Consider the following 18019-nt stretch of genomic DNA (forward strand, 5'->3'; position numbering starts at 1 on the left):
CTTGCAGCGCTGGCAAGTATCGCAGTGGCGTATATACGCTCACATCGGTGTTGATGTCGGGTCAATAGTACTGGGGAGAGAGAAGCCGCAACGTCTTCTTTACCCCGACATGACCGAAAGCGTCATGAGAAGGGAACACCGGAGGGAAAAAGGCACATAGACTTTTCGTATTCCTCTGCGTGTCCCTATACTCAGTCCGTTCTCAATGGTATGCTTTCCGGGTGGTTTGTCGTTCTGATGCTCTCGCAGTTGCTCAGCTGATAGGAGTTGAACTACTGGGCTTCAAGATAGTGCATCAGCTTCAATGTTGTCAATGCCCTTTTGGTGTTTGATGTTCACGTCGTATATGGAGAGTTTCAAGAACCACCGTAAAAGTCGGCCTCGGGGATTCTCGCTGCTTTTAAGCTATTGCAACGCTTTGTGATCTGTGATCACAGTGAAAGTTTTCCCTTGTAGATAGTAGTGCCATTTATCAAATGCGTCAATATATAATAAACATTCGAGTTCTGTGATGGCGTAATTAGTTCGTGTTTTAGTAACTTCCGTGAATGATATGCAATTGGGTGTTCTCTAAATTCATAATCAGCCTGCTTCAAGACGACGCCGATACCTCTGTTGGACGCATCGCTGTATAGCACACACGGTTTAGTGGCATCGTAGATGTTAAGAATTGGCTCTTCTGTCCCGCATTTCTTGAACGGAGTGAAAGCCAGTTCACACTCCGAATCCCAGTTCCAGGTGGCGTCTTTGCTGAGCAGGCGCGTCAGTGGGTGAGCGATTTGACTGAAGTGGTCGATGTATCGAGGTAGACATTGACAGTACCGAGAAAATGCTGCAACTCTTTAGGACGTGATGGCGCCGGAAACCGTAGGATTGCGTCCACGTTGCTTTGCTTTGGTGTGACGGTGCCATGCGAAACCTTGTGTCCCAGGTACTCAATGGAGGCTCGAGCGAATTCACATTTCTTTATTTCAGCTTGACGCCTTCGCTTTTGAAAGTTTTCAAAACGCATTCCACAAGCCTCAGATGGTGTGGAATCGTGTCAGAGTAGACAACAATGTCATCGAAGTAATTCGAGACGTTCTGCAGATGGTGTTTTGCCAATTAGAATATGACAGCCCGTTCGAAGGTGGCCGGAACATTCCGAAGACCAAAAGGCATGACGAGCTACTCGTAGTGACTAGTACGTGTGACAAACGCCGTTTTCGGAATGTCATCAGGGTGAATCTTCACGTCCAGTAACCTGAAGTTATGTCTAACGTCGAGAAGTACGTAGAATTCCCCAGAGAATTGAGAACGTCATCGATGCGAGGGATGGGCTGATAATTCATTTAGCTTGTGGTAGTCGATGCAGAAGCGCGTGCGTCCTACCCCTTTTTTTCTTGGCCAAAAATACTGAAGCAGCCTATAGGGAGGTAGATAGTCGTATGACACCTTGTTTCAGAAGCTCGTTGATCTGTCTCTCCGTTTCAATGCTGTCGATTTCTGAGCATCGACAGGGAGCTCTACGAATGAAAACATTGTTGGTGAGATGAATGCGATGCATTTCGCTATTGATGCACCCAATGTCTCTCTGTGAATTGAAAAAAAATGCCGTCATACTTGTGGATAAGCTGCTTTAATGCCAACTGTTGAGTTTTATTTAGATGTAGTACGTCGCAAACTTTAACACCTTGCAAAGACGCGCCCATTTAGCCATGGTGTGGTTTTGAGTATGAGAATGGAGGATGCCTTTCTCTTGGCGTAGAGTCATGGTGTCAAGGTCCAGCGACAAGTTATAGAGGCAAGCACTATCCAAGCCAAGAAGTAAGTTGCTCTTCATGCCTTGTAGAACATGAGCCTGAATTTCTCTTGTCACTTTACCTATCTGTACCTTTAGAATAATGCGACCCAAAGTTTTGGTAGATGATGTGACTTGTTGAACTTAAAGGCATGAATTCCTCATTATTTGCAGGTGAAGTGCCTTCAGCACTGCTTTGCTGATACAGGTAATCTTAGCTCCGGTATCAAGAGTAGCGCTGACAGGGTTCCCGTTAATGAGGGCATAAAACTGAATTACATGAATTCTGGGTTGCCCTCCTCGTTTTCCTGGTTGGTGGAGAGGGCGGAAATGCTTGCGCGTCGTGGGCATTCATTATGCTAGTGCATCTGTCGGGGTAAGCCATCCATCGCGCAGTGTTTGCACTCACGCAGGGGTGTTCGTACCAGGTATTACGCGGACGCTGACTAGTTCTGTCACTTGTTACGTTAATCTGTGTATTCCGAGCTGGTGGAAAGCGATGTAAATTCACTCTCTGAAAGGTTGACTCTACACGAAGTGCAGCTGTAAGCCACGCCTCTGGCGTAGACGAGGTAAGCCTAGGAAGCGCCATCTCCACATGTGCAGGAAGGCCGTCGATGAGCCCTGATATAAAGTGCGTGTTCTTTAGGTCGGTGAGGCATCCGAGAGACAATTTTCATTATAGTATTCTTTCAAGCTCTGGCCTGTTCGCAACCGTCAATGAATGAATTGGCGAAAAAGGATCCGTGACGCTGCTAGTAAAGCGTTCCTTCATGCGTTCACATAAGGTCTCCCAAGACGCGTCTGTGTCGAAAAGCTCGGTAAGAAACCATCGGAAAGCCTCACCTTCGAGGTAATCGGAAAAGCAGCACAGCTTGTCTCGCTCCGTCCATGCTGCGGCCGCAGTCCTCACCTCAAAGAGCCGGAGGGGACGTCCGTCCAGAGGGGACGTCCGTAGATGCTCCCGAGTACTTCGGGATGTTGATGACTTTCTTGGATGTCGCCATGATGAAGGGCACGGTAGATGCTACTAGTGTGACACAGGAGACGTGATGGCTGTCTGATGAACCATTTATTTGTCTTTGTCTTCATCTATTTCTACCATTTCACCACACCGCTCTCGTGTGGTTCGTCACACACACACACACACACACACAATTATACATATATATATATATATATATATATATATATATATATATATATATTGTTACCACGTGTGTAATTTAGGTATGTGCACCTGTGTAGCGGGGAACATGGTGGTAGCAGAAGAGGAGGACGTTCGGTTGGTGGCAAAAGCTCGCTGCTGCCCGTTCACTGCGCTATACCGTCGAGTCGACCGTTACGTCTTCTTCGAATAAACTCCTCGTAGACGTAACAGAGTGGTGGAGGTGCTGGGTACGACACATCGACGTACCACGGAGCTACAGCTGCATAATTGAAGTTTTTGCGCACACACACAAGGACACAGAAGAAGGGAACACAAGGACCAGCGCAGGTCCTTGTGTTCCCTTCTTCTGTGTCCTTGTGTGTGTGCGCAAAAACTTCAATTATGCAGCAGTACCAACTAGCCCGTCTTTCCGTATTATTGGAGCTACAGCTGTTCGGAGTTCGCCGGAGCCGTCGTCTTGCCGGTCTGCCGCCCACAACAGTCGTCATGACCCAGAGCGAAGGTCAGGAATCAACTGCCTCGACTTCGCGCCAATCTACACTGGCTACACCAAGGCATCACTACATGGAACCCCGCCTGTTCGTGGGAATGGCAGGAGAAGATGTGGACGCGTGGCTAACGCACTACAAAAAGGTGAGCCGGTACAACCACTGGAACTCTATCGATCAGCTGGAAAACGTCGCGCTCTTTCTCACGGACACTGCCCTGATGTGGTATGAAAACCACGAAGAGTCCTTGACAACATGGGCTATTTTTGCTCAAGAACTCAAGAAGTGTTTTGGTGACTCCGACTCAAGAAAGAAAAGCGCGGAGCGGACTTTTGCTGGAAGAGCCCAGACTCCTGGAGAAACCTGCACTGCCTATATAGAGGACGTTCTTAAGCTTTGCAAGATTATAAACCCGCAGATGTCTGAAGAAGACAGGGTTGGACACCTATTGAAAGGCATAGCGGAAGACGTTTACAATTTTCTGATAGGCAGGGATGACCTCACCTCTGCCTCCGATGTCCAACATCACTGCCGCACGTTTGAAAAATTGAAGACTCGTCGCATCGCCCCGAAATTCGGTAGGCTGGCGAATGTGACAACGGTTGCCAGCGTCGACGTGAGCCCGCCCACCGACCTTGCCGCTACTATTCGGGCAATTGTGCGTGAAGAGCTGCAACGACAAGGTGGTAGGGTTGACGAAACCATTCCTCATCCACCTACCAATCCACCCTACTACACGGCGGCACCATCAGCTCCTTTTCCACAATCGGTATGTGTGGCAGACATCAGTGAAACTGGAAATCCGTGGCCACGTCGTGACTCCTTCGTGGCCGACCAGCGACATGGCCAACGCCTTCGGCACGGCCCCACCACACGGAGGTGGGCAGCCCCCACTCAACAAGCTCGTCACCGACCGTTCACAGCTGAGCGGTCCCAGCATTGGTTCGGTGAGCGTCCTCTAAGGTCTGTTACAACTGTGGCTTCGAAGGACACATTGCCAGGTATTGCAACTACCGGCAGCCGCCAAGGTATGACCGATCACCAAGATTTAACTGTTCTGGCGTTACCAGAGCACCGACATTCCCGGGAAGCGCGTCTTACGAGATCCCGGGACCGCTACGAAACCAATCTCCGGCCTCTGACCGCAGTGTGACACCACCACTTGCTCCTCGTGCCAACCGATCACCGTCTCCTCGGCGCCGCCACTCCTCGCCTCCTACGGAAAACTAGCTGGCGCGGCCGTTGGAGGTGAGGTTGCCGGACAGTCTTCGATTTCAACAGATATACCTCCGTTAGCTTCCATGTTTAGAAATAAGGTTCGGGTGCTTATCGATGGTGTACCAACGATGGCGTTGGTGGATACAGGTGCAAGCGTGTCAGTGATGAGTTTAGTTTTCACCCGCCTTCTTGGACGAAAGGTTATGTTTCGTTGGGACCGTCCTGATACGTTTCGTGGAGTGAGCGGAGAGGTGTTACAACCTGTTGGTGTCTGCACTGTGACTGTTAGTTTGGCGTGCCAGAACTTCGTCGCAGAGTTTGCTGTTCTCCCTCATACTACGCATGACGTCATTCTGGGACTCGATTTCTTGAAGCTATGTGGTGCTACTGTCGATTGCCGCACAGAACAAATTGCAGTAGATTCTGATATCCCAGTTTCGTTTATGGAAATCTCGCCCTCTCAAGAAAATGCTCTTTGCGTGTCTGTGGACACAACTGTGCCGCCGTTGTCTGCAAAATGCGTCCCTGTTGTCTGTTCACCTGCAAGCGAGAAAACATTTGACGCAACTGTGGAGCCCGTGCATCTCAGTGGCATAAAGAAGACAGTTTTAATACCGTACTGTACACTATCGGTTTCGCAAGGGCATACTGTTTTGTGGGTGATTAACTGCTCTTGTGAACCTACAGTACTGCCGAAGGGTCTGAAACTTGCAGAGATTCGTGAACACCAAGTATTCTCGCTTGCCACCCTCGCAAAAAGCAATGATTCCCCGGATAAGACCCGTTGCAATAATCTGCACGCCAGGGACACCATCATTATGGCTATGATTGATAAGTCACTCAGCACCAAGGAACGTAATGAACTGGCGAGTATTCTGCGCAAACATGCCGGTATTTTTTATTTCACTCAGCGTGATTTACCGTCATTTCCTGCTTCTCGTATAAAGCACCGAATCGACACGACATCGCACAGACCTCTCCGACAGAAACCATATCGTGTATCACCATCAGAACGCGCAGTGATCAATGAACAGGTTTGCGAGACACTCAAGCAAAATGTAATTCAGGAATTATGTAGTCCGTGGGCCGCTCCAGTAATTCTAGTGAAGAATAAGGATGGGACATCGTGATTTTGTGTTGACTACCGCCGTCTCAACGCCATCACTAAAAAAGACGTATACCCACTCCCGCGGATTGATGATGCTATCGACTGTCTATCATCGGCCTCTTACTTTTCGTCTGTGGATCTGAGGTCAGGCTACTGGCAGATTCCAATGCATGAGGAAGACAAGGAGAAAACGGCATTTGTTACAACAGATGGACTATTTGAATTCAATGTGATGCCGTTCGGACTCTGCAACGCGCCCGCAACTTTTGAGCGATTTATGAACAACATTCTGCGTGGATTGAAGTAGGAAGTGTGTATGTGTTACTTGGACGACGTTGTAATTTTTGGGCGCACCTTTTGTGAGCACAACACACGCCTTGGCCTCGTACTGGACTGCCTAAGCAAAGCACGCTTGGTGCTCAACTCAAAGAAATGCCGTTTTGGAGAGCGCCAAACACTCGTCCTCGGACACTTAGTAAACAAAGAAGGCATACGACCGGATCCCGCCAAGACGGCCGCAGTGGAGGCATTTAAGCAGCCAAACTCGGTTAAAGAACTGCGCAGCTTTTTGGGGCTTTGTTCATACTTTCGCCGATTCATTCCTGGCTTTGCCAATATCGCATATCCGCTCACGTGTCTGCTTCAGAAAGGTGCGCAGTTTGACTGGACCCCGGAATGCGAGTCTGCTTTTTCGGAGTTGAAGTTTCTTTTGACATCCCATCCGATTCTTCGACACTTCAATCCTCTCGCTCCCACTGAGATTCACACAGACGCCAGCGGTATTGGTGTAGGCGCTGTCCTGGTTCAACGCTTGGATAATCGAGAACACGTCGTAGCGTATGCAAGTCGCTCGCTCAGCAAGTCCGAGCGTAACTACACTGTCACAGAGCTAGAATGCCTCGCAGCAGTCTTCGCAGTGCAGCGCTTCCGGTCCTACCTGTACGGACGCCCCTTTACCGTGGTGACAGACCATCATTCTCTCTGCTGGTTGGTTAATCTGCGTGACCCATCTGGTCAGCTGGCGCGCTGGGCACTTCGTCTACAAGAATATGACTTCACGGTTTCGTATAAAAGCGGCCGACGTCACGCTGACGCAGATTGTCTTTCGCGACTACCGCTTCCAACGATGGAATGTGACGCGGACACCTTCGATACCTACATTGCATCACTCGACCAACCATTTCCCGATAACAAGACCTTTAAGGATGAGCAACAAAGGGACAGCCCCATACAACAGCTTCTTGCTACCAAACCAAAATCATCGCCTACGCGCTTCTGCATCCGAGACGGGCTAGTTTACAAAAAGAACTACACCAACACCGGCTCACGATATCTTCTGGTGGTTCCGAAGAGTCTTCGCGTTTATGTCTTGCAGGCTATGCATGATGACCCAACATCCGGTCATCTAGGCACAGCAAAAACTCTTCGCCGTCTTCAAGAAAGATTCTACTGGCCCAAAATGCGCCACACGACGGAACAATACGTGTCTAGCTGCAACGAGTGTCAGCGTCATAAGCGCCCAACAAGTGCTCCTTTAGGGCAATTACATCCGGTGCCGCCCCCTAGAACTCCATTCGAGCAAGTCGGGATTGACCTCCTTGGACCCTTTCCCCGGTCTTCTGATGGAAATCGCTGGATAGTCGTTTGCACCGACCATTTAACACGGTACTGCGAGACAGCTGCCATACCATCTCCAACTGCAGCTGATGTGTCTTCCTTCATGCTACGTTTTGTCATTCTTCGACATGGGCCTACCAAAATCGTAATCAGTGACCATGGCTGACAATTCACAGCAGACGTGATGGAAGAGATGCTTCGTGTCTGTGCTTCAAGGTTTCGGCACTCCACGCCATACCATCCCCAAACGAACGGTCTAACTGAACGAACGAACAGAACTCTCTCGAACATGTTGTCTATGTATGTTGCATCCGATCACAAGGACTGGCACAGCATTCTACCCTTTATCACATATGCATTCAACACCGCTCAGCATGAAACTACCGGCTACAGTCCTTTCTTTCTTCTATATGCTCGGCCACCTCGTCATACCCTAAATACAATCTTCCCGTGTTTGGACCATCATGATCCCTGCATATCCGAGATCATCTGTCGGGCAGAAGAAGCTAGACGCCTTGCTAATTTGCGCACTCTTGCTTCGCAAGACTGCTCGAAGGCACATTTTGACCGCCGACGCCGACCCGTGACGTACAATCGCGGCGACCTTGTGTTGCTCTGGACACCAACTAGAAAACGCGGTTTGAGCAAGAAACTGCTAGCGCACTACTTTATCTTGTTGTAGACCGTATCAGTGATTTAGTTTACCGCATAGCGCGTCTTCATTCATACGGCCGACGGTCTGCAAAAACTGAACTTGTCCATGTTGCACGTTTGAAGCGCTTTATTCCTCGAGAGACTGTTTGACTCATCCAGTGGGCTCCGTCTGCGCGGAGGGAAATGTTACCACATGTGTAATTTAGGTATGTGCACCTGTGTAGCGGGGAACATGGTGGTAGCAGAAGAGGAGGACGTTCGGTTGGTGGGAAAAGCTCACTGCTGCCCGTTCACTGCGGTATACCGTCTAGTCGACCGTTACGTCTGCTTCAAATAAACCCCTCGTAGACGCAACAATATATATATATATATATATATATATATATATATATATATATATATATATATATAGGGGGTGTTGATGGAGCTCTACGTGTACAGTAATTTGCTGATCCAGATTGCATTTTTCGTTAAGGATCCCCAGGTGGTCAAAATTTTCAGAGTCCTCCAATGTGGCGTCTCTCACAACCATATGGTGGTTTTGGGACGTTAAACCGCACATATAATCATCACCAAAAATGGCAAATAGTCCTGATGCATTCACAACGAGCCAAATGTAACCGGCTACTGCCGGCTGAAGTCTGCGCACAGACAAGCATTTTTTCAATATATGTCAGCACGCGGGCACTGCGCATTCTCTTCTACGAGAGTTAAGACCCTTCGGCGTCAGCTGTGGTCTCGCATCCATGGCTGCATGGATGCGAGACTGCTGAACATTCCCGTGTCGCGGCTCATGCTTGTGTATGTGTACGGGCACGAAGCGAAAAGCGAAGGAATCCTGCACTGCGGATGCGTGAAAAGTAGGACAATGGCGCGACGACCGAAACGAGTATGCACCACGAAAATTGGCCTGCATGTGGCAGTAAAATAATTCGTCTGGTTTTGCGTCACTATCGACATGTCGTGCGCGAAGAGTGGGGAAAAAAGAAATTGCAAGAATTGAACGGGAAACTTCATGTTCAGATAAATACTTTTTTCTGCCTATTCGAGATGAGATAGAAGCCCATGTACCCATGATACGAATGCCAGTGTCCTAACCACACTACTTTCCAGGTACGCTGGCATAGGAGAGCATACACTTGTACCGTATAGTACAGCAACTTGCTGGAAAATGGAAGAGACTGGAGAAGAATAATTAGTGCTAGCACGCTGATTTACTCAGGCTTCATTCTTTGAACACCACGAGACTTATAACTTCATTGTAGGACATGAACATATCACGTTCCAACCTTTTTCCAAGCGACAACATCATGTTTCAACCAGATTTCATCGCCGAACGCAACTTCGCAGGCTCTGCATTCGAATTTGTTCGTGGCTTTATCTTTCTCGTGACGTACCTCCTATGTTGACGTGCCGACTCATTTTACATAGCTTGCTTCTAGGCTGCTAAGATCCTGTCTGGAAAATTTCGCGAACTTATACCAAGTGAGTTGTGCCATGAGGGATTGCTTGAAGTCAAAGAGCCATTAGGATACCAATTGTTTCGATATACTGAGGCGGCTGCAAGTTATATACACAGTCCAGTAGATACATGTCTCCACTTACATAGCGCACTAAAGTAAACATGAATTAGCATCTTATCCCTGAGTAAGCCTTTTAAAGCACTAGCCATAGATAGATAGATAGATAGATAGATAGATAGATAGATAGATAGATAGATAGATAGATAGATAGATAGATAGATAGATAGATAGATAGATAGATAGATAGATAGATAGATAGATAGATAGATAGATAGATAGATAGATAGATAGATAGATAGATAGATAGATAGATAGATAGATAGATAGATAGATAGATAGATAGATAGATAGATAGATAGATAGATAGATAGATAGATAGATAGATAGATAGATAGATAGATAGATAGATAGATAGATAGATAGATAGATAGATAGATAGATAGATAGATAGATAGATAGATAGATAGATAGATAGATAGATAGATAGATAGATAGATTATAATTCAGTAGATATTACCTTGTATGTCAGAGAGACGACAACACGTCAAGGAAAACTGGCAAATCTACACTGATTACAAGAATTTCACGTGACGGACATTTTCAGATTAGTTGCAATGACATTATTTAACGCAGTTTGAGCAAGTAACACGAAGCACTTCAATGAACTCACTGTTCAGAGCTTCAAAAACAGACCGCGTAAACACAGTACTTACGAAGAAGTACAAAGTAGTCTTGCTCCAAAGGAGGCAATATTAAACAATACCTCGAATATATATAGGCTGTTTTTTGTGACAATACGCACGCGTCTACGCATTCATGGAATTGAATAATACGCTGCTCGGGAGCTCTTATACTTTATAGCGTACAAGAAGTCGTTTGGACGTAGAGTTGGGATGGCTATAAACGTGCATGAAACGACCATTATTTATTTATTTTTAGTTTTCTTTTGGCAGTCACCCTTAAACTGTCACTAGCTCACAGAGCGGCTCTAAGAAGCGTACATTCGCTTAATACCGTGAACGCTTGGCAAGTTTATTATGACGTATTTTTAGACACATATTCAAAACACGAACAATTGTAGTAATTGTGGAGATGTTTGCACAAATCTTGCTGAACACAACTAAAAAGAATATCCCGTCGTAACCTGGTTGAATGAGCGATCTAGCGAGTTCCCTGGAACTAAAATGTTTTTTTTTTTTGCAGCACAAGAAACAATGAATAACCGAGACTGGACGACCAGCTCCACATGAGCACAAAGCACCACTTTATGTATCGTTACGGGTATAGAAAACAGTTAACGGAAGTTCGCTTATTTTCGTTTGCACGCTGAATTGACTGCCGGATGGAAACGTTTAAAAGTGTGCTACATTGTGCTACGCAAGAGGGTTCAGGGAAAAAGTTCTAAGAAGCTAGCTTTCAGTTCCCATGTTTGCATTCTCCTCTTCGCTTAACAGCCTATAAACAACTTGAGAGTGACTGCAAGCAAGTTATGAAGTTGACATGTGTAGTACATGCAGCGGCCCTTTTTAAACTGCATCAACATTTTTGCACAACTGCGGAGCGCAGAAACTATGGCTTCCTTGTGTGGCGACAAGGTGACTCACACGCATCTACGGCTTCAGATGATCCCTCTGGGCATTTTCGCTGTGGCACTTTCGGTATCAGCAAATGTAAGTTTTTTTAGGCGTAAAGATTTGTCAGCCACAGTGTGCACCAAAGAAAGGTTGAGTCATGTTCGAAACAAAAATTGTCAGGTCTCTACGAGATATTTGCTGTGCTGTTGAATATCTGGTGGGATGGTGTTCATTCAGTCACAAAGCGCACGACAGTTCAGCTATCGTCGGATGTAATTAGAGAAGTATGGAAAGGCTCCAGCCAGATGACCACATCTTGGCAGCTGGTCATCACCGCGGCTAAGTAAGTAGTCCAGACAATTCAACCAGCAACGTGCTGTATAGCGGGGATTACTATAGAGTCTTCAAGCGCATGACTTCAGACAGTAGAGAGGGAGAGAGACGATATTTTGCACTTTCATTTGCTAGGGTCAGTGAAGATAAGGGCCGAGTATATAATTCTACCGAAGCCCTCCTTCGTCAGATAGAGGCCATGCCTTATGTCCTGGCGGAGTCTTCAGCCAGCCGTGCTGCCCAGAGTTGGTGATTCGGGCATGCGCTGAGCAGCATAGCCTGAAACAGCTATGGTGCATGATTGGGTGCATCCGCTTGTATACAGAAAATACTTCTGGCTTCTTAGCTTGTACACGACTATATTTGACATGTATTCATGACAAAATAAGGTAGGCGGGTCATCGCAGACACACTGAAAAAGTCAAGAGAACGCACATGCCGCCACTGCGGTTTCACGCTGAACATATTTGTCAGCTTGACCTCTAGAGATGATTTGTTTTAGAGTTCCGTTCATAAAGCATGGTTGTGAACAACATTATAACGTAAACATGACAAATACATGGTAACGCAATGAGTAGAGGATACCATTTGCACTTTTTACGATGGCGCTAATCATCTTATGGGCCCCGTGTGTTAGAAATGCGTTCTAAATGGCTTGAAAAAAAAAACAGAATATTTTCACACTGCCTTCAGAATTACTTTTTTTTGCACGGCGCATACCTTGATCCGGCTAAGCAAATCAGTTACGGACGCAGTTGTAGAAACCAAAATCTTTAGTTTTTCAATTATTTGAGGCATGAAGTGTAGCCATGAAGAAGAATAGAAGTTCCTTCAGTAAGAATCTCGCCACCACTTCATTATTTAGACTGAGCGGCTTCTGCTAGTTTCTGGGGAGTAAAAAAATTTCGATCGACTTCACCGGTGCAAGTGAATCCGAAATTCCATTCAGTTCACCTATCCGACGAACATGATTTCATCAGTGTTCTCTACAACGATTGCACTGATGTTAGTGTTCGTTGCCGTAAGGGACCCCTGCATGCTTTATTTCTTAGCATAGCCCGCAAACAGACGTATCTATATGCAATATACGTCGATAAAGCGATGCCAGGTAATTTTACTCAAATCAATGTGATAGTAATGACCTTATAGATTTCGATTTTGAGATAAAATCGGGCGGATTTCATTTCAATGTAAAAATTCTGCGTGTCGACTTCTCGAATATTCAGAATGGCAATGAACCTGTCGTTACAACGCTGTCACCTCTCTCTTTAGTCTAGACCTGCTGTTTGCGATATTTAAAAAAGAATATAATTTTCTCAATATTTGCCACACTTTCTATCTATCGAACGATGTATGCTACTGCAGAAAAAAAAGTAAAATTGTATAGCGACCAGGCTGGACACTGCCACTCGAGGGGACGAAGAACGTTGTTTTGGGCTTATCTTGGACACATTGACAGCCTCTGTATTAGGTGGGTCTGCTTGGGCTATGATCAGCATCTCGCAATATTTGACGGGTGAAATCAGCCCTAGAAATCCCTATGGCCTCCTAAAACATGCCTGAAACTTGTTACACATAACAGGTGCCACAAAAGATGCCAAGAGGACCACCCCATCGCCATGTTGGAATGGTGTAGAACGGTACAACACATCGGAAACAATTTTCTTATCTTGCTGTCTGGCTGCTGTATTTGTGTAAAAACGCTGGCGACATGGGGTGATTAGGGAAACGCATTCTACTGAAGATTGGGCGAAAATTCACGTTTTAATTAAAGCAATGAAATTCCGAAAAGGTAGTCGCAAACATACGTAAACGAGGTACGATGGAGATAGCCAACTGTCTGCTTATCGGCCATGATACCGAAAAAATGACGAACGGTAAAAGTGCTTCTTTTTTGGGGCATGATTCAATATAGGCAGCGATAATATGAGTAAGTTAAATCGCTTGATCAGCCGGTTTGTTTGAGGTACGTATCTAAAAGCAGCCTTGGAGGTGGAGAGCAAGGCTTAGAGATGTTTGATGTCTAAATGCGAGAGAAATGCCTTTCTGAGCTTGCTGATTACAGCATCTTGAGTGCCGATGTTCAGCATACTAGTTTTGAGAACAAGTTTAGGAACAACGGAAGCAGAAGCAGCAGTCTCAGAAGCTGCCTCAGCGTAAGATGCTTTAGTTGGGGAGTCGTTAATTTAGCCCGAGGTCTCAACAGTGAACAGGCACAGTGCTCACGGTATGATAATGATGAGGCGCGATGAAGATAATGACGCATAGCCAAGATTATGACGATGTTGTGTAAATGACGATGGTGATTTTGATAATTTGCAGATGATGACGATATACAAAGATACTCCATTATACTAACTTCTGAGGATTTTCGGATGCATCTCTGAACCACTAGCTCTTGATGTTCGAGGTTTTTTGAAAGCCAGCGCCGTAGGTTTTGCGGTAGGAGGCTATTGACTGAACGCTGCTGGTGGTAAACAATAGCCTGCATATGCCTGCCAGAATATGCGCAAACGCCTTTTTGAACACGCCTCGAATCAGGCCTAAGACAAGAGCAATAGAAGTCAAGATTTTTTTTTCTTACATCAAGAATTTTTCGAAAATGCCTTTCATTTCATGCTCAGGAACCCAGTCCTAATACAACAACCCAAGCTGACCAGAAGGCCCTTGATGTGGCGGTGAGGGTAGGCCCACATGTCGCTACGTGGGAGGGGCCCGCAATACTTTCCTCTATAAATCGGGGCTGCAATGGTTCAGGACCCCGGTAAAATTTTTTATACATCCATACCGCAGCAAGTATACAGCAGCACCCATCAAAATAAGTAATGGTATAGTTCTGAAGTTCAGTTCGGGGCTATAATAATGCGCAAGTGTTTCAACAGCAACGTTCACGACAGCATACTTACGTGCAAAACCATGGCATGACAATAGAAAACGCGCCACGGAATGACTAAGGGTGAGTTGGATCCAGCCCGGTACTCGGGAAACGTTTATATTCTAACATTCGGTCATTTATTAGTTTGGTCTCAATCAAGAAGTGGCCTCACTACTGACTACTCCGCTATGTGGGGTTTAACGTCCCAAAACCAACATATGATTATGAGAGACGCCGTAGTGGAGGGCTCCGAAAATTTCGACCACCTGGGGTTCTTTAACGTGCACCCAAATCTGAGTACACGAGCCTACAACATTTCCGCCTCCGTCGGAAATGCAGCCGCTGCAGCCGGGATTCCAACCCGCGACCTGCGGGCCAGCAGCCGAGTACCTTAGCCACTAGACCACCACGGCGGGGCTATCAAGAAGTAGCCTACGTGGCCGGAAATGGAATCCGAGGATTCGAGGTTGGCATGATAGCACTTGAGTCGTATGGATGCTGCAGCGAGTGGCTGTAGTGGCATGAAACGTATGCTGTCTCATATTCATGAGTGGTTATTGCATACTCAGTGACTATGTGGTGCAAAATGTCATTTAAGACAAAAAACACGAATAAAATGCTTTGTTTCGTCGTCTCTTTTTGACATCAACTTACATTTGAATGAACGATAACGTCGCCTTTCTTTCTTTTTCTAGCAACTCGACCCTCAAATTAACCAAATCGGTAAGTGACACCTCTTAGAGCGAATCTTCGAATACTTCTTCAAACAAAAAATTTGGCAGTCGGCGTCACCATCCTGCGTCGGTGGTGTCCCGTGCCGTTGGGCACGAGCAATGACGTCACCACTGGACGTGAGCATTACATCAATGGTAGGCAACATTTCTGATGTCATGATGACGCCTTACTAACGTCAGCAATGTGTCATCACGTGATACAACAGCACATGATGTTTGCAGCACATGAAATCGTAACTTCTTCAGTAGTAGTCCGATGGTGAAAGGATTGCAAATGGTAGGTTGCCTGCGATCTTGGAGGCCATGCGAAGTCACGGTAGTTAAAGGACACTTTCGGAGGGTTACCGGGCAGAATCACTTGATCAGTGTGCAATAAAAAGACAATGGTTTTCGTCTTCGAACCGCCCTAAGTGTATGCGTCACGGATCTTGTGGGTAGTAGATATTGAACTAAGAGCTAAGTTAAAAGCTAAGCGTAAGAACTAAGATCTTACAGTTAAAGATAACGGCTGCCTTAGAACGAGGGAGCGAAGCTTCAGAATCATAGAACATACTAGCAGTACTGTGAGCTAAATAACTACTGGTGACTCTAGCTACAGAATGGATCACATTTACTAGAAGTCCACCTGTGCACCTTGCGCACCCACGTGTATTTTTGGCTTGAGCTTGTGTTTGTTGCACGACATGAAGGAAATTTCCGATGTTGAAAAACCGTCAGGCTGAGATTCATTTCTCTATCTGCCGCAGTGATCTCTGCTTGTGGCAAGTAAAGCGTCTGTCATTTGATTGAACTCATTTAACTAATTTTTGTTCTTTATTGGATCAGTTGCTCACTTTTATCACAAGCAAAACGTTCAGTGATCTCGCTTGAATGCGACATAACTCTTGAGTGATAACTATAGGTATTGTGGAAGCTTTCATATTTTGTGAATACACGAATTTTTCTAGCACACAATGAACCGAAAATGCTTGAGCGGAAAGCGAAGAAACAGTCGAAGCGAAGAAACAGTTGCTCGTTTCTCTAAAATGAGAAGCGAACAAAACTCGCATGTTTTTAGGGTGGCTGTGCCAGAGTGTGCAGACCGGCAAAGAATTATGTATAAAAAAGGTCAAAGTTTTGCAGATGAGGTGAATTATTAAGGCGAAAGCGTGAATTCGGATTCTTAAACAAAGAGTGACGATCAGCTTAAGAAGCACACTCGACAAAAATTTTTGCAAACGAGTGTTATGATGCTGTTGGGGTAATGGCTGGTGCTATCAGCCCAGGAGTTGTAAGATTGTTCTGCCTTTTGATAGTGGGCATTCAAAATTCGCAAAAAGAGGAGTTGACACCCCATGTATTCAGGCCACCCTTCAGAAGTCATGTTAGCACAAAGGTGAGGTCAGGCTTGTAAACCAGATTAAAAGACTAAAAGATGCTGGATATCCCAATATAATCATGACGCTTGTTTGCGAAACCCTCCTGCAGAAAGTAAAGTTAAAGAAGACAGGACAAACAAAAAACAATGACAACAACCTTTGCATGTTATGCCACATAACGTGTCTCACAAAAAAAACAGCCAGCAGATATGATATTAACGTGTTGTTTTCCACCCTTGCAAGCTTTCAAAATTGTGTGTACTAAACAGCAACAAGAATAGTCAATCTTGCACCATTCGTCACGAGAATAGGTTTACTTATTGCGAATTTAAAGTTTGTAGAAGTATTTTTTATCAGGAAGACCAATGATCCGTGCATCACTATACGTTAACTCATCCTTTCCGAGATGGAGTATTCTTTTCTCAGCTAAAGTTATTTTCTAGTAGTCACACGTGTCGTCGCGCATGAGCATTGTTCTTGTACTCCGTATAGAAGCGCTCGTAGCACATTCATTAAACTCCATTCACAGTCGGCACTCTTTCCTGTCCTTTCTGTCTCTTTTTGAAGTTGTCGCGCTGTGACTAGCACACAACCAGGATGAACCAACTCGCTCAAATCAAACTCTTGTTGCGTAGCACGTAGACCGAGTTTCGTATACAAAGAAAGAGCGTTGCTTTTAAAATGAAATTTTTCACATACAACACCTAGGCGACATTCCAGGAAGTTCAGAAGGCAGCCGCGTGACCAAATATTTTTCCTCTCCTAAATATTCCAGAAGTTCATTATTTTCAATGCAGCAGTTTTTCGAATACATTTGGGATGGTTGCCAAAATGGCTGGGGCATTTGGCATAAAATGACCCAGCTCTATCATTAGTAATAATTTCGCATTACCTCTTTTGTTTTTGTGTGTCCTGACTAAGTTTTATGTTCGTTTTTAGCTTATTCTGTTTCTGATCATTGTATTGGTTTTTTAAGTATTTGCTAAAGTTATATGTGCAAAAACCCATATATGTTTGCATGTAATTCATTTCTCATAACCAATTGTTATACATCCAGGAATACAAAGCTTAAACCACTGTGTTTGTATACAATTGAAAACACGATCGGTATACATAATCGTGTTCATCACTTCTTGGGAACGATTGTGTACATGAAAGCGTAAATAGTGAAATCATGGTGATTGTATATATTTGAAACAATTCTAAGCATATATTTGCCTGTATTTCCTTCCTATTAACCGATCGTGTACATGAAGGAGTATTAAACTGGAAACCACTGGGATTGTAGATACTTGAAATATGTATAGGGATATATTAGCGTGAATTTTATTTGTAATCTCTATGTACTTGAAGCAGTATCCTAAACTGAAATGAGTGTAATTGCATGTTTCAAAGAATTTTCAATACAGTGAAGCTGAAATTATATATTAAACGTTTAAGGTGTTGCGTGTAAAGTGTACGTATACGTGAACATGTTACACATCTGGTGACAAAGCTGTGTGGCAAAAGAAAAGTTTATAAGTTTTATTTGCCTAATAAATAAATGCAATATGCAAGAGCAGCAAGGCTTAGTTTTCTGTAACGCG

At 45.2% G+C, this 18019-nt stretch overlaps 1 protein-coding gene across 1 annotated transcript in view; it reads left to right on the forward strand.

The window, feature by feature from the left end:
- The first annotated feature begins 10957 nt into the window (after positions 1–10957).
- Positions 10958–18019, forward strand: part of LOC142768505 (trypsin 5G1-like) — a 69206-nt gene continuing 62144 nt past the window's right edge. The window contains exons 1-2 of the mRNA XM_075870500.1: positions 10958–11229; positions 15037–15064. Of these exons, the coding sequence (XP_075726615.1) occupies positions 11071–11229; positions 15037–15064 (187 nt within the window). The 5' untranslated portion in view covers positions 10958–11070. The remainder of the gene's footprint in view (positions 11230–15036; positions 15065–18019) is intronic.

Source organism: Rhipicephalus microplus, chromosome 8 (assembly GCF_043290135.1).
Source record: "Rhipicephalus microplus isolate Deutch F79 chromosome 8, USDA_Rmic, whole genome shotgun sequence".
Taxonomy (NCBI): Eukaryota; Metazoa; Arthropoda; class Arachnida; order Ixodida; family Ixodidae; genus Rhipicephalus; species Rhipicephalus microplus.